This window comes from Gekko japonicus, unplaced genomic scaffold (genome assembly GCF_001447785.1).
Source record: "Gekko japonicus isolate JY-2015 unplaced genomic scaffold, Gekko_japonicus_V1.1 scaffold157, whole genome shotgun sequence".
Classification (NCBI taxonomy): Eukaryota; Metazoa; Chordata; class Lepidosauria; order Squamata; family Gekkonidae; genus Gekko; species Gekko japonicus.
In genome coordinates, this window is record NW_015168051.1 from 507,153 (window position 1) to 531,774 (window position 24,622).

Consider the following 24,622-nt stretch of genomic DNA (forward strand, 5'->3'; position numbering starts at 1 on the left):
AACAAGAAGGGGGGGGGGGGGGGGGGGGGGGGTTTGCACAATCTCAATTATGAATTCATGTTAACAATGTATTTTGTAACTGACAGTTCAAAAATAAATGGACTTAAATTGCTCAACCTGCAGAGCTTTAAAACTTAACTTTTCATGCTAGGGAGCGGTGGCGCAGGCGGTAAGTGAAGCCTGCATTGACATCTGGCCGAACAGCTTCGGCTGTTCGAGCCCCACTGTGACCGGGGTGAGCTCCCGGCCCTATGTCCCAGCTCCCGCCCACCCAGCGGCTCGAAAGCCCGTTAAAGGGCAAATAGACAAATAGGTACCTGCTCTTAGAGCGGGGGGGCACCCGTCCCTTGCGGTGTAGCGGCGGCGTGAACGGCGGGCGGTGGCGGTGGAGAAACATGGCGGCGGCTGGCGAGGCAAAGCGAGTGAGAGGAGGCTGGGCTGGCAAAAAGCACGGAGGCAGGGCAACGCAGCAGGCCGGAGCCTACTGGACAGAGGCCGGCAACGGGCATGCGCGGACGTGTGCTCGGTCCAGGCCCGAAGGAGTCGCAACAGCCAGGAAGTCGCAACAATCAAAGACCAACGCCAGGAGGACGTCGTCAGACGAGCTCCCGCAGACAACAACGACTCGCTACAGGGTGCCTGGTAGGCTAGTCACTCTCCCCCTTGTATGTATGTTGCCCTAGGTTAGGATTGGATTTAATGGAATATGTAAACCACTCAGAGCCCTTAGGGGGTGAGCGGTATATAATTGAGGGAAATAAAGAAATAAATATTCCAGCATCATGGCAAACTCTAATTAAACAGAGGTTTGTGGGCATCAGGAATGATCATTTGCTATGACATCCAAATACAGGCAACTCACTAAAGTGGAATATTTTTCTCCCCACAAGCCTTGTATCCTATCAAGCCTTATGGCCTGTTGAGAGTAAACCAATTTGCTGAGGCGCCTGAATTGAGACATCTTGGAAAACTGGGGCTGAATCGAAAAAGGAAGTGTTCAATCAGGCTCTATAGAAGGGAGGAGGAGAAGGAATGTGGGAGGGGTGAGGGAAGCATGCAGGCATAGCAAACAGACGGTGATTGTACCCTGTGCTGACAACCTTCTGTTTAATCAAAGGTCTGTCATGACATTTGAATGCAGGCACTGTTTAACAAACAGGAAGTGTGATTGGAAGAAACACTCTTCTTCTGGCAAGTGAATTCACTGCAAAACATGATGGAACTCCCAACAGAATGAATCACTTACAATTTCACCCAAATGAGACCTCAGATAGATGCTTTATTTCCAAATATATAGTTCTGAAAAGGTTTTTCACTAAGCCTGCTTTTCCTGGTGCTCCATTAATTTCTCATTTGATGATGCTGGATGGCAAGTCATTCCCAGTACCGAATGCTAGTAAGGAAAAAATTGTCCCAAACAAGGTGGTCACTAAGGTGACATAGCAACAGAAATTCTGTCTTTGCCTAGGATCTACTAACCAGACCCGTAATATTAATTCCAACAATTAGTTTGGTGAGCAACATATATCTCTGACACACAAAACTAAATCCTATTGGAAAATGACTAACACTACTGTCCTAAGGTGTGCTTTTCTAAAGACCCCCTGAATAGCAGAAAATACAAACCAAGGGTATCTTCCAAAAGATTTTGACCCAGTATCCATGTTGGGTAGAGATGGGAAACCTTACTAAAGCCCTGTGGATGATTTCCCAGCAAATCACGGGATGACAGAATTACATACTCATGGTGCTTTTAAAGCCAGTGACATCATGGATGGAGGGAGGAAATTGTTGAAGGGAGGGAAGTCCCAACCTCTCTCTATTCCTGGAGTTCTGCTCTTCAAAGTTCACGGACTTCACTGAAGATTGTTGGAACAAATTCCCCAAGAGCAGAGAGGAAGTGAACCCCAGGGGTCATTTCCTGCAGGAGCGCACAGGAGCGGAGCTCCGGCAGTAAAGAGCCCAGGGGACAGGCACATGCAACAAGCCCCTCCCCCTGCTCCCAGGAGCCCTCAGTCAGAGCAAGAAGCAACCAGGTAAGTTGCAGAGCCCCTCCCCCCGTCCAAAACAGTCCAGTGGCACCTTTAAGACCAAGTTTTATTCAGGTACAAGCTCTCCCTCCTCTGCGGGGACAGATCTGCACGTTCCCCCCCCCCATAGTTAGCAATCCAAAACAGTCCAGTGGAGCCTGAGCGGTGGGTGTTGCCTTCTGACACACTTCCAGTGATTGCAGGGGGTGTGGTATATGCAAATGAGTTATGCTATTGAGCTCCTGCACCTCTTTTTCTACGAAATGACCCCTTGTGAACCCCAAACTGGATAACTTGAACATCTGTAAATATGTGCCACTAAATATGTGCCACTGATTCCAAGTGACAGATTGTAGTCAAAATTGCAGTTAATTTTTATAGTTCCAGTAGACATCCAGTTTCAATCTGACCACAATAAAATTCTTTACTGTTACCCAAAATTATTTTTATCTAAAACTAACCTTACTATTCAAAACTCTCAGATTATTTTATTCTGAACAGGATTGATTTAGGTGAGAGAGTCATAATTCTTGTGACAGATTTGTACCAGGAGGTAAAGTCTATACCCCTCTCCTGAGTAGTTTTCCGTCCTCTTTCAGCAGTTCATCAACTTTTTACCTTTTGCATATGGAAAGTTTCTGGCAAAAAACCCACCAGCTTGGCCTGTTTTGTTGCCTGCCCCAGACATTTCCTAATTTCTTTCCAGAATGTCTCTCCTAAAATAAGGAAAGGCAAGGATGGGGGAAGAAGAAACAGGCTGCTGGAAAGGTGTACCCTCCCCCCAGTAAACATGTTGGTAGACAGATGCAGATAAGAGAAATGTGCCACAGATATAGTGAATTGGGGCATTTAAGTGAACCTAGCAGAAAGCAGAAGAAACACTCTGGCAGCACAACTGTCCTTGGGATGGGGAATAAGGAAAGGGACAAAGGGTATTATTCCTGCATTAGATAAGGCTAGACAAAGTCTAGTTAGAAAAGACCATAGAGGAGAAGAGCACAAAGCCAAGCGCAACAAGTCCAGAAAGCCCTCTAGTAAAATTAAACTCCCTGACTAGGTAAAGGTAAAGGTTTCAATTGCTCGAAAGCCAGTAAAATCTGACTCTAGGGTTGCGGTGCTCATCTCCGTTTCCAAGCCAAAGAGCCAACGCTGTCCGAAGACGTTTCCATGGTCATGTGGCCAGCATGACTAAACGCCAAGGCGCACAGAACACTGTTACTTTCCCACTGAAGCGGTACCTATTTATCTACTTGCAATTTCTTGCTTCCGAACTGCTAGGTTGGCAGGAGCTGGAACCAGAGACGGGAGCTCACTCCGTCATTCAGCACTCAGATCTTGAACTGCTGAACTACCGACCTTCCAGCCTGCAGTTCAGCATCTTAACCACTTGAGCCACCGCAGCTCCAAATAAACTCCCTGACTAGCTTTGCCTACATGAATAAGGCTCACTTATTTACCTGTTGGAGTGGTCATTTGTGCAAAAGAGTGCAAAGATTAGCAGGGAAAAGGAAGCAGGCCTTATCCCTCCCACAATCCCCTCCCTTCATGCTCTACATATGTCCCAAGGTAAGGCTGAAGAGGACATGATACAATAACTTTGCTAAAACTAACCAAATGTGGGTTTGGCCAGTGCCTGGATATGAGACCTCCTGGGAATCCTATGTAAGTCGCCTTAACTTCCACAATGGAAGAAAGGTATGTTATAAAGTACAATAAATAAAAAGCTTGATAGCACTGGGCAGGGACTCCAAGATGGTCTAGGTAAGGCCACCAAAAAAAGCAAATACTGGAAAAATAAAATGACACATCATCATGACAGACAGCACTAAGGTTTTTGCTCAAACCACAGACTCCTTGAACACATTCTACCAAGCAGATAGCCGTTTCTGCATTAACACAGAACATGTTTTATCAGCCAAAGGGAAAAAAAATCAGGGAAATATAAAAGTAAAACTTACTTAAAAATCTGGTGTAGACCTCAGAAAGCATAAAAATTCCAAGTCTCCTGAAGAATTTGTAAATCAATAGCTATGCACTTACTTTGAAACCAAATGCACATCTAGTTCTCTGGACAGCTACAATGTGAACTTAAAAAAAAAATCTGTTTGGCAAAAGTACTCACATATCAACCAAACATGTGCCAAATGTTTGCTTTCCAAACATCATTATGCAGAATACTGCTATTTAACAACTTGAGTGCACGTGCCAAGGTTGGCAGCCTCATTCCTGACATAAAGCATGCAACATTTATAGGGCTGTGCTGCACACACACACACACACACAAAACCAGACCTGAGCCAAATTTCAATGCGTACACTCCCCTCTACACTTTTTCTCATGCCTCATTTGTTTTCCTATTCTGGACAAGCCAGGTGTTCATCGCAGTACCTGGGAATAAAAGTCCATCTACCACATGCTGAATAATGAGTGCCCTGGCAACACAATCCTGGAAGATAGGGGTACTTCCTGTTGAAAATTGTATGTTCAACGAGCTCAACATAAGCAGAGGGACAACATTTGTATCTGTGCAAAATTCATTTCTCATGTGCCAGCAATGTGCCTGATGCTCTAAAAAATGTAGAATTGAAAACGAGGCATGAGAGAGGACAGGAGGAGGTAAGGAGGAAACTAGGATAGTTAGATGTCACCATTGCAAAAATTATAATTTGAGTGATAGGATAATCTTGAGAGAAAAGGAGAAATAGAAGAAGTGAAGGGAAAACATTTAAAGAGATCTGAATGAAATAGGGTTGCCAGCCTCCAGGTGGGGCCTGGAGATCCCCCACTTTTACAACTGATCTCCAGCAGACAGAGATCAGCTCCCCTGGAGAAAATGGCTGCTTTGAAGGATGGACTCTATGGCGTTGTACCATGCTGAGGCCCCTCCCCTCCCCAAACCCCGCCCTCTCCTGGCTCCACCCCCAAAGTCTCCAGGTATTTTCCAACCCAGACCTGGCAACCCTAGAATGAAAGTGTGATGAGGCACTCCTGATATAATCTGGAAAGGCGTTCCAAGAACAGAAACAGGGACAAAAATGATAAAATGAGCTGCAGTTGAAAGAAGCAGCCAACACCAACCTCATAGACATCTGGGATGAGGCTAGACCTCTGAAGGAAAAGAGCAGAGGGCATATGGGCACAGCACAGGGAACATCCAAATCTTGAAAAAGGCCACAGATGAAAGGAGTGAAAAGTGCATTCCTTCTGATATTTACAACCTAGGAAGTGCCAGCTTTTTCAAAGTTATGGAAAAAGCTAGCCGTAATGAGCAGCATTTTATATCAGAAGCAGTTAGTGGCTTGGACTAGGTTGAAAAAAAGTTACTTGTTCAGGGTCTCCTGATGTGAGATCTTATCTTAACTCTTTTATCTCCTAAGAAGATATTTGTTCTTGCTGTACTGAAAGCATTCTTTATTAATCGAGAGAGAGAGAGAGAGAGAGAGAGAGAGAGAGAACACTGGATTAGGGCACAGGGTAGATTCTGGTGCTTTCTGACAAGTACAGAGGCAGACCCCAGGCCAAAAGACCTTGATTTACTTAAAGCATTCTTTACAAGATCCTTACCACAAACAGTAGCATCGATTCTGTGCTTTGGATCCCATGGATCAAATACAGTGCAGACAATGGGTACAAATGATACAACATATTCTGCCTGCACTGACCTGATCAGTGACAGATATGACATGCCTGAGATCATGCAGAGTGCACCCACTTGGGCAAGTAGCCCTGGTGCTAGCTGCTCCAACACAGAAGCAGTGCTTTATGTTCTGCGTCAGTATAATACAAGCAAGGCACTACAGAACGGGCAGGTAGGCAGACGGGTGGTCAGGCTGGCTCCACAGGCTTTGATCTCTTCTTGTGTATACAAGCTGTTCCGCAAGGGCTAGACAGACTGCTATCTCAGGCTCTGAACCATGCAAAATCTACAGAGGAGCTGCCCTGACTCACTGAGCCTGAACACCAGCATGAAGCAGTGAGGAAGCAGTGGTTTTTGACAGCACATTCCTGCAGCCAGGAGCCAGGACACACATCCTGCTGTAATAACTTAGGACCCATGTGCATAAAAAAGCTGTGGGGAAACCAAACATAATTCTAAAAATATTTTAGTAAAGAAAAACTTCTCTCCTTTGCTTTTCTGGAAACCAGTTAGAATGTGAAAAAACAACTGCGCAGGTCATTTCCACAAGTGACTTAGCATTAGTGAGAGCTGGAGTTCTTCCAGAAGTAAAACGGATCTCCAGGCATCCCCTGGAGAAAATGGCAGCCTTGGAGGGTGGGCGCTAAGGCGTCACATCCCCTGCTGAGCTTCCCCCGCCTCTCCAAATTCCGCTATCCCCAAGTTCAAACCCCAAACCTCCCAGAATTTCCCCTCCTGGAGTTGGCAACCATGCTTAGCAATCCTAACCCATATTTGGGGCTGGAACTAGTTCTGGTCAGAGGGAACAAGCTGAGTTCCAACAAAGTCAAAACTGCATTTAAAATTCCCGTTAGTGAAATACCTGGTAATCTCTGACTGCAACCTCACAAATCACCACCAAAATTTAACAGAGAGATAATTTTATCTGGGAGTGAACAGATATGGGTCTTGCGGAGAGCTGTTAATACCAGGAGAGGGATACTCTGAATTAGATTAGTGCTAAATGAGGTGATCTGGTGGTATAAACGAAATATAAATTATTTCACAATACACAGACATCTAATGCGACACAGCAGTGTTCTCTTCAGAAGCCTCGCTTCTGTGTCCGCTGTATTATGTGTCCACTGTATTCTAAATAGGAAGAATAATGTTTATATTTTGTATGCCAGTTGTTCTTTTGAAACCTTTCATGAATAAATCATTAAGAACAACAAAAAATAAAAGACAGAATAACTACAAATGGCTTTCCAAATTCAATAAATGATCAGTTCATATTCTCCTGTGGTAACTGTACCCCGGATGTTCCCAGGCTACTGGTGACCACAGATGGAGCCTGTACCAAGAAAAACACTGGCAACGCCGAAACAGTTCACTGCCAAACAACACCAGCAATAAAACAGCACATATCAGATGCTTGTTCCTTTCCACCCAACCCTCGGCATTAGATGGCTTGAGGGAAAGTTTTAATTAATTTAGTTTAAAAGAAAACAAGTTTATGGAATAGCAGGACAAAAGTCCCTTAGAAATCCTATGCAAATATTTTGTCAAATGTATCACTAGTACATGGATGGTAGTGGTAGAAAGTCTATTTATTGCATAAGTTTATGAGAACTGTTGCACTGGATGCGATTAATTATTCGCCTAGTCCAGTGTGAATATCTGGCATCAGCACTCAACTAATTCTTTCAAGATACTTAAACTCAGCCAAGTCACAAAATTATTCAGGGAAAAATACTCATTTTCTTTTCTTGCATTTACACTATAGCTATGAATGCACTGCACTTAGATACATAAAATGTTTGTCATTATTTGCATATTTGACTGCTTCATTTGCCTGTTACATAAATATTTACAAAAAAATGGATAACAAGCTTAGCAAGGTTCACACTTATAGCCAGAGAATAAACACCATTACGCTCTATGGCCCAAGGGGCGTCTGTCTTGCCTTGACTAGGGCCAGGGCTTTTTCTGCCCTGGCCCCTGCCTGGTGGAACATGCTCCCGGTTGGGATTAAGGCCCTGCGGGATCTTCTTCAGTTCCACAGGGCCTGTAAGACGGAGCTGTTCCGCCAGGCCTTTGGCTGAGGCAGCAGACGTCTCTATATGGCCTCCCTGAGGCGGCTGTCACCTATCCACCTATCCATCTATTAACACAAATAATATGCTAAAGAACCGTACAACCAGTGACTGTCAGAGGTGCGACTGAGTTTTAATGTTTATTATTGTTTAAATTTCCTAACTTGTTTAATTTTAATCATATTTATTGTACTGTTTTGATGATATTACCCACCCTGAGCCCGCTTGTGGGATGGGCAGGCTATAAATACAAATAATAAATAATAAAATAAAATAAAAAATTAACATGCATTGTGATGATGATCAAGATATGCAAAGTGACACTAAATAACAAGTTAAGGTTATAGGGTCAACAGTTGTAAAGCAATAAATATGTCAAACTAGCAGAAAAATGTCTAAAGGTTTCTTTTCTAATTGTGGGAAGTGACTGGGAGTCTTCATTCTCTCCTGTCAGGCATGGAGGGCACCTAACACAACCTCCCCCTCCAAAAAAAGCTGTTATGTCAACAGACATCCTAATTTCCCTTGCATACATTAAGTGTTCTAATATACTATTCTGAAAAAGAAATACACTAAAATACATTAAAATACAGAGGATTTATAGTCCTTCTTGTTGAGAAAACATATGTGAGGACTGAATGGGTTAGCACATGTAATGAGATAAAAACCCAATATCTCTGTTAAGTCCTGGGGAGGTTTTTCTTCCAAGTGTTGTAATAACTTCTAATTCAGCAATTTCCCTTTCCATTCTGTTTATGAAGTTCCTTTGTAATAATACAGCTACTTTGTGGTCACCCATTGAATGTCCTGGAAGGTTAAAGTGTTCCCCTACAGGTTTCTCAATCTTGTGATTCCTGATGTCAGATTTGTGTCCATTTATCCTCTCAAGAAAATTGGAGAAATCAAGGGAGCGTTCCATGCAAAGATGGCCATGATAAAGGACAAAAACGGTAGGGACCTAACAGAAGCAGAAGAGATTAGGAAAAGATGGCAAGAATACACAGAAGAACTATACAAGAAAGACCTCGATGTCCTTGACAACCACGACGGTATAATCACTGACCTCGAGCCAGACATCCTGGAATGTGAAGTTAAATGGGCCTTAGAAAGCATTACTAACAACAAAGCTAGTGGAGGTGATGGTATCCCAGCTGAGCTATTCAAAGTCTTAAAAGATGATGCTGTTAAAGTGCTGCACGCAATTTGCCAGCAAATTTGGAAAACGCAACAGTGGCCACAGGATTGGAAAAGATCAGTATACATTCCAATCCCAAAGATGGCATATCTACACTGATTCCCAATTAGGTTCCAGGCCCAATTCAAGGTGCTGGTCTTGATCTTCAAAGTCCTATATGGTTGGAGATCAGTTTACCTGAAGAACTGCCTACTCCCTTATGAACCTGCCCAACCACTACAGTCAATTTCAGAGGCCCTGCTTCAGAAGCCCCCAACTTCTGAGATTAGGCAAGTAGCAATCTGGGAGAGGGCCTTCTCAGTGATGGCACTAAGACTCTGGAATCCTCTCCCCAGGGATATCCATCTGTCTACTTCTGATGCCATCTACTGCCAGTGTGTGAATACTTCCTTGTTTCCTTGATAATTCCCTCAGTGATCCTTCCATCCTGACCAATGTTTTAATTGTTGTTTCCATGTCTTTGTATGAATTTTAGCTCTTTTTAAACATTATTTTAATGATATGTGTTTTTTGTCTGTGGGTTGGATTTAAATGGTTGTAAAATGTCATTTTATTATTAATGTTTTAGTCTGAAAGCCACCTTCATGGGCCTTGTGAGGGCAGAAAAGTGGGATATAAACAGAAACAGTTGCAAGTGACGTGGAACCTACTAGACCCTAATTTCTTGATACAAGGTGCTACTGAGCATAAGGTTGCCAACTCCAGGTTGGAAAATTCCTGAGGATTTTGGGGTGGAGCCTGGGGAGGGCAGGGTTTGGGAAGGGACCTCAGTGAGGTATAATATCATAGAGTCCACCCTACAAACTATTTTCTCCAGGAAAACTGATCCCTGTAGTCTGGCGACCCGTTGTAATTCCAGGAGATCCCCAGGCCACACCTAAAGGTTGGCAGCCCTACATTGAAGCTATTGTTTTGTATGGAACACTCACTGTGTTACACTGCTTCCACTCCTGCACCTCCAAAAGCCATGAGTTACAAGCCATATGAAGTCTAAGAGAAGCAGACACAGCTCTATTGGAAGTGATTTAATGCTTACACACAAACGAAGAGTCGGTTTTTACCCAGTGGGTTAAAAAGTGCCTTCAAAGTCCTGGTCCTACAAGTAGGGTATTATAATGAAAGACGGGCTGGCAAAGAAACAAAGTTATGGGCTGTTTTGTAACATCAACAAGCATGGTGACATGTACAACTTAAGTGACACACATTGTACGCCAAGACTTTAGTCCTTAGACACGCTGCCGCTCTCTTGGCAAGAACTCTTCTTTATGTCACCTAAAATGATGCCTTGTGAATCTGGACTGCTAAGCTACGATTTCTCAAGAGTGAATATTTCTATTCCACTTGGAACTGATCCTACTATGCTAAATTGCTAATGACAAAAATATTAACTTGCTTAAGCAGAGGACAAAAAAAGCCTGACTGATGTACCTATTTTACAAATACAAATATTAATTTCTGTGTATGGTTTTTAAAAAATGCCTAAGTTAAAAACTATATTCTATAAACAAGTCTTGAAAGCTCAGCTATTCCTTTCCTATCTTGTATAGTAAGAAATCAATTGTAAGACCACAAGGCTTCCTTTTGTACCAGCAGAGACCTGTTTTAGGGTGGTGAGACAAACTGTGTTGCCTCCTCTTGCTGCCAAACACCTGACTGTCAGAGTGGGTGTGGGCATTCTGTCTATACTGGCAATCAGGCAGTAGCGGTACTTATCATATGCTTCCTTTCAGTGACTGGAGAAAAATGACAGCAACACTCCTTGCCCCTCGTAGCTATTTTGGCACTTGAAAAGGTGTGGGGGGGGAGATAAGAGTGCCTTGCCCCATGGCACTGCAGGCCCAACTGTTGTAGCCTTTTTAAATTTCTCATTTCAGGCTTTAAAATGGTGGCAACCCTGTGGCAGACATTAAGACGTGGTCATGTCTAGTTTGGTACTGCTACTGAAGAGGATAGATATCCATCATGATTAGTAGCCACTGATACCCCATCCTCCATGAATTTATCTACTCCCTTTTTAAAGCCTTCCAAGTTGGCGGCCATGACCATATCCTGTGGCAGTGATTTCCACAGATTAACTATCCTCTTCACTTACCTCTCCTTCATTCTAACAATCAGGTATAAACCAACAAGTAGTACTGCCCATTGCCCAGTCCCAGCAAAAGTGAGTACAGTGGCTTTCCCTGGTGAAGACACTTTGTTCAAGTAGGGAGGTGACATCGAAATGGTGATGTAACATATAGTGATGGTATGGAAGGCTAGTCCACACCATACTGTTCCCATGTAATGACAAGGGGCAGGAGAGCTGATAATGGGGTATGTCACGTGATGTACTTTCTATTACTACCAGCAATATGAACTGGCCCACAAGATTGTGATGGTGCAACTTCTCCCTATGCTTCCTTCCATTCTTACACAGAAAAAGATGGGTAGGATTTTGCACAAAGTGTGTAAAAGTATAGCCCAAAATGATAGGCTGTAGGTGGGAAACCACATCCCGTGTCATTAAAATTGGAGAAAGAGGAAAATATTTTATAGGGGTTCTATTGACCGCCCTGTTTATATTTATGTAATCCACTTGGTATAAACATTACGTCCCATCCTTCCTCTGAATATGGTCATCTTCTATAGACCCACGTCACATGTAACTATCCCATGGTGGTGCAGCATCTGCAACAATGAATAATCTTATGACTCATCCATATACAAGCTTGCCAGTGCAGCACTAAATCAGTAGAAGAACATCTTGATTTAAACAAGCAGAAGTCAAAGTGCATGGCATGCACAATGATCCTAAACAACCTAAACTGTGAAATTCCACATATTGTATTAGCTGTTAGGAAGAGGACTTTATACCAGTTATGTGCTCAGACTATATAGTGCACTATTTGACAGGCGACATACACCTGAAATGCAAAAATTGCCACATCCAATATTTTACTACACTATCATATGTATTTTTGGGTAGTTCATTTATGGTTGGCAGAGATGGGCATATGGTAAGCTTTCATGAGTTAGAAAGCCATAGTTCCTTGGTTGGGAGGGCGGGGTAGAAATTTAATAAACAAACAAACAAACGAACATAATGGTAGATACCAAAAACCTGCTACAGTGAGATAATGACTCTTTTCTGTTATAACACTGATACTGTTTTTGTAGCTACTGTTCTTAAGTATGTTTTGAAATGAGTTGTCAGTAAATTAGAAAACTCTTTGTTGTAGTAGATAAATGGATTCTGTGACAATGCAGTGTAAGGGCCATGGAAGAGCTTGTTTTACGTTCACATTCATGCTGCAAGCAACACATCAGTCCTAACAGCAGCTCCTTGCCTTATCTCTGCAAAGGAGTGTGGGAAATGGAGAAGAAGCTGCATGCTGCTCCCAAACTTTATGTTGTTCAGCCAGGAATACACTTATTTATGATAACTACAGACACACAGTTAAATCTTAATGTTATTGATAAGAGGAATCCAAATGCAAGACTTTAAAAATATTTTTAAAAGACTTTAAAAAGATCTTTTTGTCTGAACTACAAATTAATGCTGTAGTCCCATGGCTCTGATTTCCTGGTGTTACTACTCTTGCTGTTGGTTGGTTTGCCCTGCCTGATTGCCAGCTCCTGTCCAACTCCAGCTCTTTCAACTTGTCAATAACTACCCGTTCTTCAACTGGATGGAACCAGATTCTGCTTTCTACTGTGTTTCCGCAAATTACAACAAGACAACACACACTTTCTTCTGCTAACACCATTTCAGGATACTAAAGTAAATGGAAAATTAAAAGGCTTCATTTTAAGTACAAACCAAAAATACTAATCTCTTCTCTCCTAGATATCAACAGGACTGTGTTTCAGCAAAATACAACAGATCAGAATGATAAAAAACAACTATAGGTGCAAAAATTAACAAAATGAGACTTTTATTTCACTGGGAATTCTCATGACAGATCATCATACTATCATTGAAACACAATAATCCTTAAGACCACTGGACATTCACAGGCTGACCTACTAAAGGTCCCAGCAGAATAATCTGACAGGCTTTCCTAGGGAGGGAGTTCTACAAAGAAAGCTCCACTATAGAAGACACCCTTGATGCTTTCCATTTTGTATAAATGAATATTTCACTCAGCATATGTAATGGGAGGCAGGAAGCTTCCTGGCATATTTTTACTCATATAGCCAGTAGCAACAGTCTTTATGATTACTTTATCTAGAAACTGTTTACATTTGAAATTCCTTAGACATAGGGATAATTTCAAATGTAGACTGGAAGTGAATCAAAGTCTCCACATCCCTGTCTCCTAATAGCAAAGTCATGAACCTCTATCAGTCATAATAATATGTTGCTAAAACCAAATAATCTTGTTCCTAATTAAGTGTGTTTATTTTCACCAGACTGAAATTATAGGTACTTTAACTCAGATGTGCTAAAGAAACTGAGATTTGGCCACTTTAGAAAAAAATAATAATTGGATAAGGAAGATTTTTGAGATCCAGGCTGGAATTGTGCAGGGCAGTTTAAATCTAGGACTGGGTTTATCAAACTTCTGAACCATAAACTCATCAAGGCTATTCGTTAAGTTTTGTCCTTTTTTCAGTTTTTCCTAACTGTTACATTTTGGCAGCTGATGCTAAGTGTAAGCTTGAGGCCCACAAAAACAGGTGCATCCCATCATTTTGAATTAGTGCAAGGGACCACACCATGCAACGTAGACATATTATTCTGGGACATGGTCCATCACTGAATTCAGTGCTGACCTCAGCTTCTGTAACAGATCTGCCTTTCACAGCAAGTAATCTCGGACGTCGTTAATATGGCTTTGGGATCAAAAACACTGGGAAACTATCTCTTAGCTGCCAGATTTATAGGACTTGTACAATGATGTCCTCTTTATCTGCAGTACACATTTAGCCCTTCACAGCAGAGGTATAGATAGGGACTCTGGGGCCTCCCAATTAGGTTCCAGGCCCAATCCAAGGTGCTGGTCTTGATCTTCAAAGTCCTATATGGTTGGAGATCAGTTTACCTGAAGAACTGCCTACTCCCTTATGAACCTGCCCAACCACTACAGTCAATTTCAGAGGCCCTGCACTGGTGTTTCTGGCCACTGTGTGATACAGAGTGTTGGACTGGATGGGCCTTTGGCCTGATCCAACATTGGCATCTCTTACGTTCTTATGTTCAGAGACTCCATTCTATTCCGTTACTGGTATGGCACAGTTTTATTTCAGAAGGAACTTCTTCTAAAGAAGATATCATTTCAAGAATACAGCCAAACAAGATCCAGATGGCCAAGGCTTTCATTTTTCTTTGAAGTAGTCTGAAACTGGTGAGTTCTAATTCAAAAGCTACATATTCCATTACTGAGCAACTGCTGCATCCTTTTTAGAATGCAACTGTTAAATCCGAGAAACTGTTAAATTAGTAAAAACACATCTCCATAAATATCTTTCTTAAAATACAAAATTAGAGATAGGATTCTGGATGTGTCATTTGATGTAGATTGCTTAACTGCTCAGCTAACATGCCATATTCTCTCAAAGTCACTTGGAATAAGTCCTGAAGGAAACAGGGTATACTGCATTCCTCTAAAGAGTTAACAAACCTATAACCCACGTGAATCCATGTTCTGGTGGTAGTATAAATAATCCTCCAAGCCAAATACCAGCAGAGATTCATGGCATAAATGCAAGTCACAGTGAGATAATTTCAAATTATGACAGCACAACAAAGTCTTCCATCATGGTTTTCTAAACTCCATGAAATTGCACATGTAAGAGATTTTTAAAAGAATGATGACTATTGCATTGTATAACAATTATCTTACTTGTACTGTCTCAAAAAACAATCAATAAATGTAAGAGCTTCATTTAAATCTCTCAAACCCAGATACATTCTATTTAATTGAAAGGCTCTTAATGCTAGCCATTTCCTGGATGTGGAGTTGCTTTGCTCAAGCTCCAACGTTTTTAAAATGAGTCTCATGTAAAGAAGCATGCTGGATTCACAGAGTCCACTTACATAAGGACAATTTCACAGTCAGTTTTACTGGTTTCCAAAAGTAGAAATTTAAAAAAACCTAAGAAGAAGAATTACAGAATAAGTCTAACAACATTATGGTGGCAAGCCTAGTTGTGGCTGGCAATCTGGCCCTGTGGGGCCTGAGTGGCAGTGGGACATTTCCCACAGCCCAGGCAGGGAGGGGGAATTACCAGAATGGAAGTGATCCACTGTCACTCCTGGGAGAGTGGTCTCAGCCAGCCAACTATGGGATTTAAAGTATGACAGTTGGGAAGATAAAGGGGGGGACAGCAGCAGAGAGACAGGCTGAGGAGGCCAACAGCTGCATAGGAAATGGGGGGGGGCCTCCAGAAGCTGTGAAGACACGGAGACAGGGAAAGGTCACAGAAGTCAGCCAAGGGTGGGGGCAGGAGTTTGGAAGAGTCCTGAGACTTGCCAGCATAGCCCATTCTAGGTTGGGAAGAAGCCACAATAGGAGGAGAAACTGAGCCAGAGGAGGTGCTGCCGGGCAGCAACCAAACTCCATCCATGAAGAGCCCAGGGAGGGAACGGGGGGAGGGTGGAATGAGGGGAGGAAACTCTCCCTTTGGGAAGGCAGAGAGGGGTAGAAGTAGGCACAGTGCTAGCATTGTATGAACCATTCTCTCTGGCTTCTAACTTCTCCTCACCACAACCAGCTTAGGCACTGCTTCTCTCTTCTGACTGACTAGAAGCCAGAGGGAAGTTTTAAAACGGCAACTGAGGCACCATTGGATGGGTGGGCAGAATATATTAAAAAAAACTAAGATCATAGCATCCGGCTCCATCTCTCCTTGCAAATAGAAAGGGAAGTCATGGAAGCAGTGACAGAATTCATGTTCCTGGGATCCAAGAGCACTGCAGATGGTGACTGCAGCCATGAAATTAAAAGACGCCTGCTCCTTGGGAGGAAAGCTACAGAAAACCTAGACAGCATAATAAAAAGTAGAGACATCACCCTGCCAACAAAAGTCTGTATGGTCAAAGCAATGGTATTCCCAGTAGTAATGTATGGCTGATATTCAGAAAGAAAGACAGAGACATACAGAGATGATGAATGGGGGAAGAGGGGAGGAAGCAAAAGCAGAACTGCTGCTAGGATTGGGGAGGATTCCTGCTAAACACCAAGGGGATGTTTTAAAAGGATGTCTGAGCTTCTCAGCCCATCTCTTTTGCTGCAAGCACCACTGTCCTCTTAAAACTTTCAGGGGGGGGGCTTCTAATTGCTTCTCCCCCTTCACTCCACCAGCTCGAGAGAAAAAGACTGGCTAAGAGAGAGTGAGAGAGAGAGAGAGAGAGAGAGAGAGACAGAGACAGAGACAGAGACAGAGACAGAGGCCACTTCCACACTGTCATTTTTGTCACTCGTTTGTCTCTATTGCTTTGTCCCCCCCCTTTTCCACGTGTGTTTTGCTCTCTCTGGGACTTCTAGAGAGAGGATGTACCTGAGATCATATATGGTAGATGCTGCAGGAACTTTAGAACAAAGATATAGTGGTGCTTGTACAATCCCTAAATCAAGTCTCAATGCATTTTAAGGAAATCTGGGGGAGGGGAGAGAATGGGTTTTTTAAAGTTTGTCAATACCAATAGAAGGCAGCTGGAAAGAATCCTTTGGCTCTAAATTGTACAGGGCTTTTCTATCTGTCTGTCCATCTGTCCGTCCATCCATCCATCCATAGTTTTCAAATTTTCTGATCTCATTTTGAAATGGTGAAGCACTTTAAAAATCATAGCCAATATTCTTAAATCAGTTAACAGCTTAGTTTTGAATCAACAGTCTGTAGTTTTTCTGTTACTAAAACTACTTTATCCTGCTACTTTATTCTGACCTAAGAGTGGCAGTCCTCAAAGGAGGATATTTCAAGGGTAAATTACAATATGAGATTGCTGAACTTGAGTTCATTCACAAATTCAGAACAATGGACCTCCCCATGGCTGAACAGGGATACAGGGTTCTTATCTCACTACAGATGTTAATTTTCTGCCTCCAGGCATTTCCTCTCTGCTCTAATCAAGCTGATTACAATATGCATTGTACCTTTGCATCCTTTACAAGCATTCTTTACAACATCTCTCCCAGTTTCTAACTAGAACAGAAGGACTCAGAAATCTCCTTTGCTACTCATGTCTGACAAGTATGATCCCTAAGGAGAATAATTTCCAATGAGGAAACATGGCCTTTTTCTGATTCCATTAAGAGTCTGTGTCTTAACCAAGATCACCATTCATACAGTCACACAGTATAAAAGACAGCCTGCCCCATTCCTGAAGGAAATGGCCAACAGAGCAAACCGCTCCCTCTCCACAAGCTGATATTTTACTTAGAGACTGACCAACTGGTATATTTACTCTGTATTTATCTTCAAAACATTTCCTTTAAGGTGACAAACTCTTGCCTCAATGATCCTTTTCGCAGTCGCCTGCCACTCCAGATTTTCTCAGTGTTCGAGTCGAGGCAATTTAAGTCCACAGCAAAACAGCATCCAAATAACCCAGGGCAACAGCTGGCTGAAACTGGGTTGACCACGGAAGGGAGATAATGTAATGCAGAATGGGGGGAAAAGCCGGAATAAAAAAAAGGTTGAACTCAATTTTAGTGCAGAATGGGGGGGGGGGGACTAGATTAAAAAGGTTGAACTCGCATTTAGTGTGCAGAATTGCTTGGAGGACACTGCGGTTAACATAGATTAAAAGGAGAGTGCAGAAAGGGCCAATGACTACATGTTCAGTCTTCAGCAGTGTACTGGAAATATTTATGTGTGGAGGATTTTGCTTCGTTAGAAAGGACTGGCCTTAACAATTAATCAAAATTCAGAAACTGTACATGCAAAAATCTAGTGCACGGAAGTAACAGTAGGAAAACTGAAAATTGCAACTATGACATTCTAAATTAAACCTTATGAATAACTAGCATTTCTTTTAACCATATCAATAACAATACAAGAAGAAACTATGTAAACTTCAAAAGAATAAATCAAGAAATTAAACATTATTTCTTTGTGGTAAAATATATCACACGTACAAAAATGAAGAAAGAGTGCTGAGCTGGCAAGAATTTTAAAGCCAACAGAAATGGTGCATTTGATACTATTAAGTAGAGGAGAATGAAAATGGGTTTTTGGAAACTTGTTGTGTTCTCTAAAACACACCACTTTTCCAACAATGGCTTTTCCACATGAGGTTTTTTCATCTGTTCTGGCCCCATACTGTTTCGCTTCATCCCAATTTCCACACACTTTTTTGTGCCTTATGGTTTTTTATCCCCCCCCCCAAAATGCCCATTTTCTTATAACTCCACAAGGGTATAGGCTAGAAAAATGAAAGCTGGAAATTCAGAGAACCTCTTAAACGTATTCTTACAATGCTCCAGCAATTGATCTATATTTTAGTGTCTTTTTTTAAGGGAGGTGTTGCAATGACACCAATACCACCAATGACAACAGCACCCTCCCTTGAAAATTCTCATCATTATTGAGGGCAGTTAGAAGGTTGCTAAAACAGTTTAGTTTCTACTGTAGAATTAATTTACTAAATGTAATAAACTATGATCAAAGAGAGCCAGTTTGGTGTAGTGGTTAAGTGTGCGGACTCTAATCTGGGAGAACTGGGTTTGATTACCCACTCCTCCACTCACAGCTGCAAGCCATAGTTCTGTCAGAGGTGTTCTTGAAAAGAGCAGTTTCTGTCAGAGCTCTCTCAGCCCCACCTACCTCACAGGGTGTCTGTTGTGGGGAGGGGGAGGGAAAGGAGATTGTAAGCCACTCTGAGACTCCGAATGAAGGGCGGGGTATAAATCCAATCTCTTCTTCTTCTAAAACAAAGATCATAGTTTTCAGTAAAGGATCCATCATTATAAGTGGATAATGGATGGGAATCCACTACAGCAGGGGACTTCTTTCAAGTGTCTACGGCTAGAGTTTCACAGATCCAACTCTTGGTCAGCACATATTGAGTATGCCAAGCAGAATTTTGAAGAGATCATGTTCAGCATCCTCAGATTTTATAGAACAGGAGGAAAACGCTTGGTACAACCAATGCTGGAAATTTATAGAACAAAAGATCTTCCTCAATTGATGTATGGAGCTCCATTTTGTGGGTCTGGAAATTTACAGCCACTAGAAGTTATTCAAAATAAATTTGCTCTCATGTTTTTGGCAGTTTCTAATTAACAGCATCAGTTATAGTTAGATCCAAGTTGTCTTTGCTCCTAGTGTAGACTCTCGTCCATAAAGTTGCTATTAATTCTTGGTTGAAAATCCTTTTTTGCCCACCTCTGCGTTTCTCTTAATCTTGGCTTATGATGAGAAGAAAGTTAACTTATTGCAAAGTCATATACTGAATGTAGTAGCCAAACTTGGATTCTCAGAGGAATATCTAAGAAGATTTGGTTCCTCTGCAGCTAAACATTCAATGAAACAAAGATTGTTGGATGTAAGTGTCCAAATGAATACTAGATTGCTAGGTATTCTGAGAATGACTTCCCTTTATAAGCAGTTTCTCTCCTCCCTGTAATTCTCTTGGTGTATTTTACTGATTGATCAATTTCCGAGTATAAAAAGGCCATTACTTAGGCACATCTGGATACTTTACAATTGGCAGTGTTAAGAGGTCATTATAATGAAACCCCATATAATGAATGAGTCTGCTCTTGCGAGTCACAACCACAGGTCCATTGAGGATTTGGTTCATGTGATTCTTTGGTGCCCATGATTCACAGTAGATCATGAAAGATATCTTAGGAATATTTTATCACAATGCTCAGGGATTGTGGTGATATTACCTGCAAACTGGTGATACTATCTGCAGACAGAGATAAATGGGTAATACTGCAACTGACAAAATTTGTGGCCCTGTTTACCAAGATACAGTCAAAATCCTCTGATGCAGGTTTGGTCGCAAAATAGTTTACTAGCTTTATCCTGGAATACTCATTATAGGAATAGTTAATTGTTAGTTCTGTTTCTTTTAGGTATCAAGGTTATGTTTTAAAAGCTTATAATGTATTTTATCTTCTAATAGATATTTTATAGATTTTACTTTATATTGTGATTTTTTTGTTCTGTTTGCTTTGCTTTTTGTTGTTTTGCTATGGCTTTGAGAATGTAATAAAACAAATTGATTGAAGGCACATGCAGAAGAAAATAAACAGACTCCAGAACTGTGAAAATACAGAAGGGGGGCAGACTGTGGGGAATAACTGTGCCCAACCAATTCCTATGCTTGTGGATCAACCCCCAAGAAAATCAGGAGTAAGTCGAGTGTGTAGAAAAACCTATAGAGTCAAGTTTACAGCAGGAAATTCCAAATGCTGTACTCTGTACAGACAGTGCATACAGTTTACTTGCAATTCTAAAGCCACCTTCTGTGGGTAATTTGCCCAGTGGCAGGAAAGTTACATGTACCCATATGGAATGTGTAAGTTTTCCCCTGAAGGACAAAAGCAGATCCAGGAGGTTATGCATGATTTAAATGGGGAAAGTGGCACAGCAGTTCCAATTCCTCCTCCCCCCCCCACACTGATTTTACATTTTAAAAAACTTGATGATGGTGGTTATGGATCTTCCCCTAGCTAGCACACATATTTTACTTCTCATAAAACTCCTATTTTAAACTATGAAAGGTTTTAAAGATATTTTAAGAGTATAGGTGCTAAAGGTAAATATTTCTAACTTTTAGAACAATATGCCTTTCAAAAACCACAGATTCTAGAAACATTTTCTGTCTAGATAATAGTCTAATTCTGATTAATAACAATGACCTTAATACAAGGACTGGTTTGTTTCTGGATGAAGTGCTTATGCAGAAAACTGAAAGACTACATGAGGAAGCTAGAGAGGATTCTTTGCCTTGCCATTTTGTAATTGGTTCCAGAGGACTGAACCTAAACCAATTTTAACTTTATTCTGCCTGAACAAAATAAATATTCTCTTCTGAAAAGTTCACACACAGAAAGCAGATTTAGAACACCACCATTAGAACACCACCATTAATCTTCCTGAAAATTATGTTTTATTTGCATTAATCCAAATCCCTCTAAATGTTGCTGGTAGGGAGGAATGGAGAGTGTCTAAAAACCTACAAGGGAAGTTTAGCAGCCAAAAGACTGGCCATTTTATATAACAGAAGAAAATCATGTCCACTCTGATTGTTGCTGTGAAGATAAAAATGAAGGACGGAGAAATTTATTTATTTACTTAGTATCCCACCCTACCCCACAAGCAGGCTCTGGGCAGCTCACAACACATGAATATAACAATATAATAAAGGATTAAAATGCAAATCCATACATACATTATGAGATGGTGAAAATAAAGTTAAAGTGCTCTCATAAAGTTTTGACCTTTGTATGTGTGCTCATATATACTGGGTGATTTCCCACAAGCGCTGCTCCGCGCTCACTCTTCTCTTTGGCCCGATGGTACGTGTCAATTTCACACAAGCTGCTGTGCGACCACATTTTGCCTCGCAGCTTTGTGCAATTTTTCCCACATCTACTCAATCTTGTTTTTTGAGGATTGAGTAGACGCGGGGAAGATCGCACAAAGCTGCGAGGCAAAATGCGGTCGTGCAGCAGCTTGTGTGAAATTGACACGTACCATCGGGCCAAAGAGAAGAGTGAGCGCGGAGCAGCGCTTGTGGGAAATCACCCACTGATTTTTAGCAAGTAGTACTCAACTGGAAGCCAATGCAGCTGGTGGAGCACAGGATGTATATGTGCTCATGCCTGAGGTCCCAGTAAGGACATGCACAGCTGCATTTTGAACCAGCTGGAGTTTCTGGATCAGTCTCAAGGATAGCCCTGCATAGAGCAAGTTAAGCAGTCCAGCCTGGAGGTAACCAATGCAATCCACACTGGTTGTCCCAAGCTCCCTGGAGAAAGAGAGGAGTAAAAATATACTGAAATAAACATAAACTTTCCCTATCACTTTGCACATTTCTGACTGGCTTCTACCAGATTTCTCTTTTAGCTGAAAATCACATGTAAGTATTTACAGATGGTCTGAACTCCTGTTTTAAAAGAATTGTATGGCTGTTAAAACCACCAAGCTAGGAGTGCTTCTTTGTTATTGCCCACCTTATGATCTCTCGTGCCCAAATCACTCTTTTGTATAGGCCATTCAACCTCATCTAATAGCTGTATTAGGCCATAGAAGTGGCATAATCCTCAATTAGACTCAGATATTAATTCCACTGATGAATCAGTCCCTCAAGGGAAGGGAGAATACAGTCCCATTGCCCAGTTCCAGAGCGTGTTACAAAGAAAGAATATCATAATGTTATTTCAGAAAGTTTATGCACCACAAAGCATAAACTTAATCTATTTCCAGACATCCAAACATAAATACTAGGAATGACCCTGCTCTTGTTCTGATCACCAGTCGCAAGCAGGAATCCATCTTTTTTACCAAACAGTTCAGCTTTTTATGAGCAGCTCAAGGCTGTTCAGCAGATTATTCAGCAGAATATTGCTAAACCCCAAATCTCAAATGTTTTCCTGATCTGCTCTGTTTCAGATTACTCAAGGCTATTGCCTGAAACTTCAAAGCTAGCTCTTCCTTGCCATGGCTCATGTAGTATTCAGTCACTTCATGTCAAACCTATGCTATCCTCTATTTGATCTCACAGACTCATGTTGCATTTTTAATCTGCATTTAAGCCTTGGAGATCAGCCAAAGGGCAGCTCCTGGCAATCCTCTCCAGAATATGATGATCCTCACAATATACTAGTGCTCCACTACAGCCTGCACTAGCATCCAAGAACTTATGGGCAATAATATTTTAAACTTAAACAAAAGTGCCAAACAATTTGGCCCCAAAATACCTTACGGACTACTAAATTAATAATTCCGTGGTATGGAACATGAACCTCAATATCTTGTAGTATGTTCCTTTAATACAAGCTAAAGCATTACAAACTCTGAATTCTTCTCAAACTCAGATTTTAATTCAAGTTTAAGAACATCCTACCATTCACTTGCCTACTGTTGCACTGTGTGGGGGGGGGGAGAGTTCTGTCTCCTGCCACCTTGCAACTCCTGACTGAAGCGGTGATTTCAGCAGCATTGGCCTTGGCAAGAGGAGAGGACGCCTATATGAATACTGTTACAATTGTGTTAAGGGAAAAGAGAGTCCAGGAAGTAGCCCCCACATGCCTAATTGTCCATAGCAGCATTCAGGTTATACCAGGGGGCAGGCAAGGACAAGAGAGAAAAAGACACAAACCTCCTTCCCTCTCCATCAAGGTCATCTTGGTGGCCTCAGGAAGGAGGGAGGGAAGAGATTTGCCTCCTTGTCTCCATTAGTGAAACAGCGGTCACCAGAGGTAAGAGGCTTTGGGAGCTCATTGGAAGAGACTTGGGTGGTCAGGAAATCATGAGCAATTTTAGAGTTCTCAAAAAAGGATCTCCAATGTTTCCTGTAATTGCCAGGGCTTCGCCAGTTTGAAAGACTGTCCTTCACTGGGTAATGCCTCCTTTTCTATGCCCCATTAGAGTTTCTGGATAACAGAAAAAGCTGTCTTGATCTCTATGTGGCAAGTTAAAACAGGAAAAGAACTTGAAACAAGCACTCTTACATGATTCCCACCAATGAACACTGATCACACAATGACTCTGAAACAACCACCATAGATTAATCAGCATCACCAAACACTCCCGTTACCTTCAACACAATACCTTTCAATAATTTCACAGTCAGCTGTGAGTTATCAAGTGTTGACTGATAAAGTGAAATGCATATGTAAGATCAGCCCTGCCATTTTCCAGCTTTGCAACAGGCTTTCATCAGAGTTCATGAAAGTCTTCTGGAAATGATATAGGTCCTTCAGTTTGAAGAAACATTTAATGGCTAGGAATGAAAGAATATACCTCATTTGGCCTCATTTTTCTTTCCATGCATTTTAAAGTGTATTTTTTCTTTCCCAAAGCTTCATCTATCTGACCTCCCATAAGTCTAAATTCATTAATGCGTTTTAAAGTGTATTTTTTCTTTCCCAATTTATCTGACCTCCCATAAGTCTAAATTCATTGGACATATTTATTCATTTACAGTATCTATAACCCACTGCTCCATGTAAATATCTGCAAGGCTGTTTATATGTGAATATTGTTTAAATACCCAATTAATATATTACCAAGTATCCAAAGCAAAAATGTACAAACTAAACATGAGCTATGAACTTTTGCTAATTTTTATGTTTATTCTCAATCCATGCATAGGAGTGGATCCACACACAGGGGATCAATATTTTACACTTACCTTTCAAAACCAATCTGCCGTAGTGTTTTTTCCCATGTCAAACCTACAAAAAAGAAGGAAACTCATTAAAACTTGTTTTTTCGCCTATCAATCGTTTAATGAGAGGCTATTTAGACCCAGTGAGCATAAAAGTCCAATAAATATGAAAATCAAAGCACTGAAATATCTCATGTAGTTTAGTAATACAACTTCCCCCCATCATGTGTGGTGAGGAGCTCCCATTATGTTAATCTGGTTTTCAGGTGCCTGATCTGAGGAATAGCCATAGCACTAGCTCCTCCTTGCTGATACTGGGTAGTTCATGTTACCTGATGGCACAAGAAGGAGCACAGCAGCAATTCTCATAGTTTTGGGGCAACAGGAGCAGTGGGTTTGCTTGGAAGAGGC

General features: G+C 41.5%; 1 protein-coding gene across 1 annotated transcript in view; it reads right to left on the minus strand.

Moving 5' to 3' along the window:
- The window catches only part of PIEZO2 (piezo-type mechanosensitive ion channel component 2), a 428,995-nt gene that overhangs the window by 214,691 nt on the left and 189,682 nt on the right, over window positions 1-24,622 (minus strand). Inside the window, exon 4 of the mRNA XM_015414359.1 lies at window positions 24,236-24,278. Coding sequence (XP_015269845.1) covers window positions 24,236-24,278 — 43 coding nt within the window. The remainder of the gene's footprint in view (window positions 1-24,235; window positions 24,279-24,622) is intronic.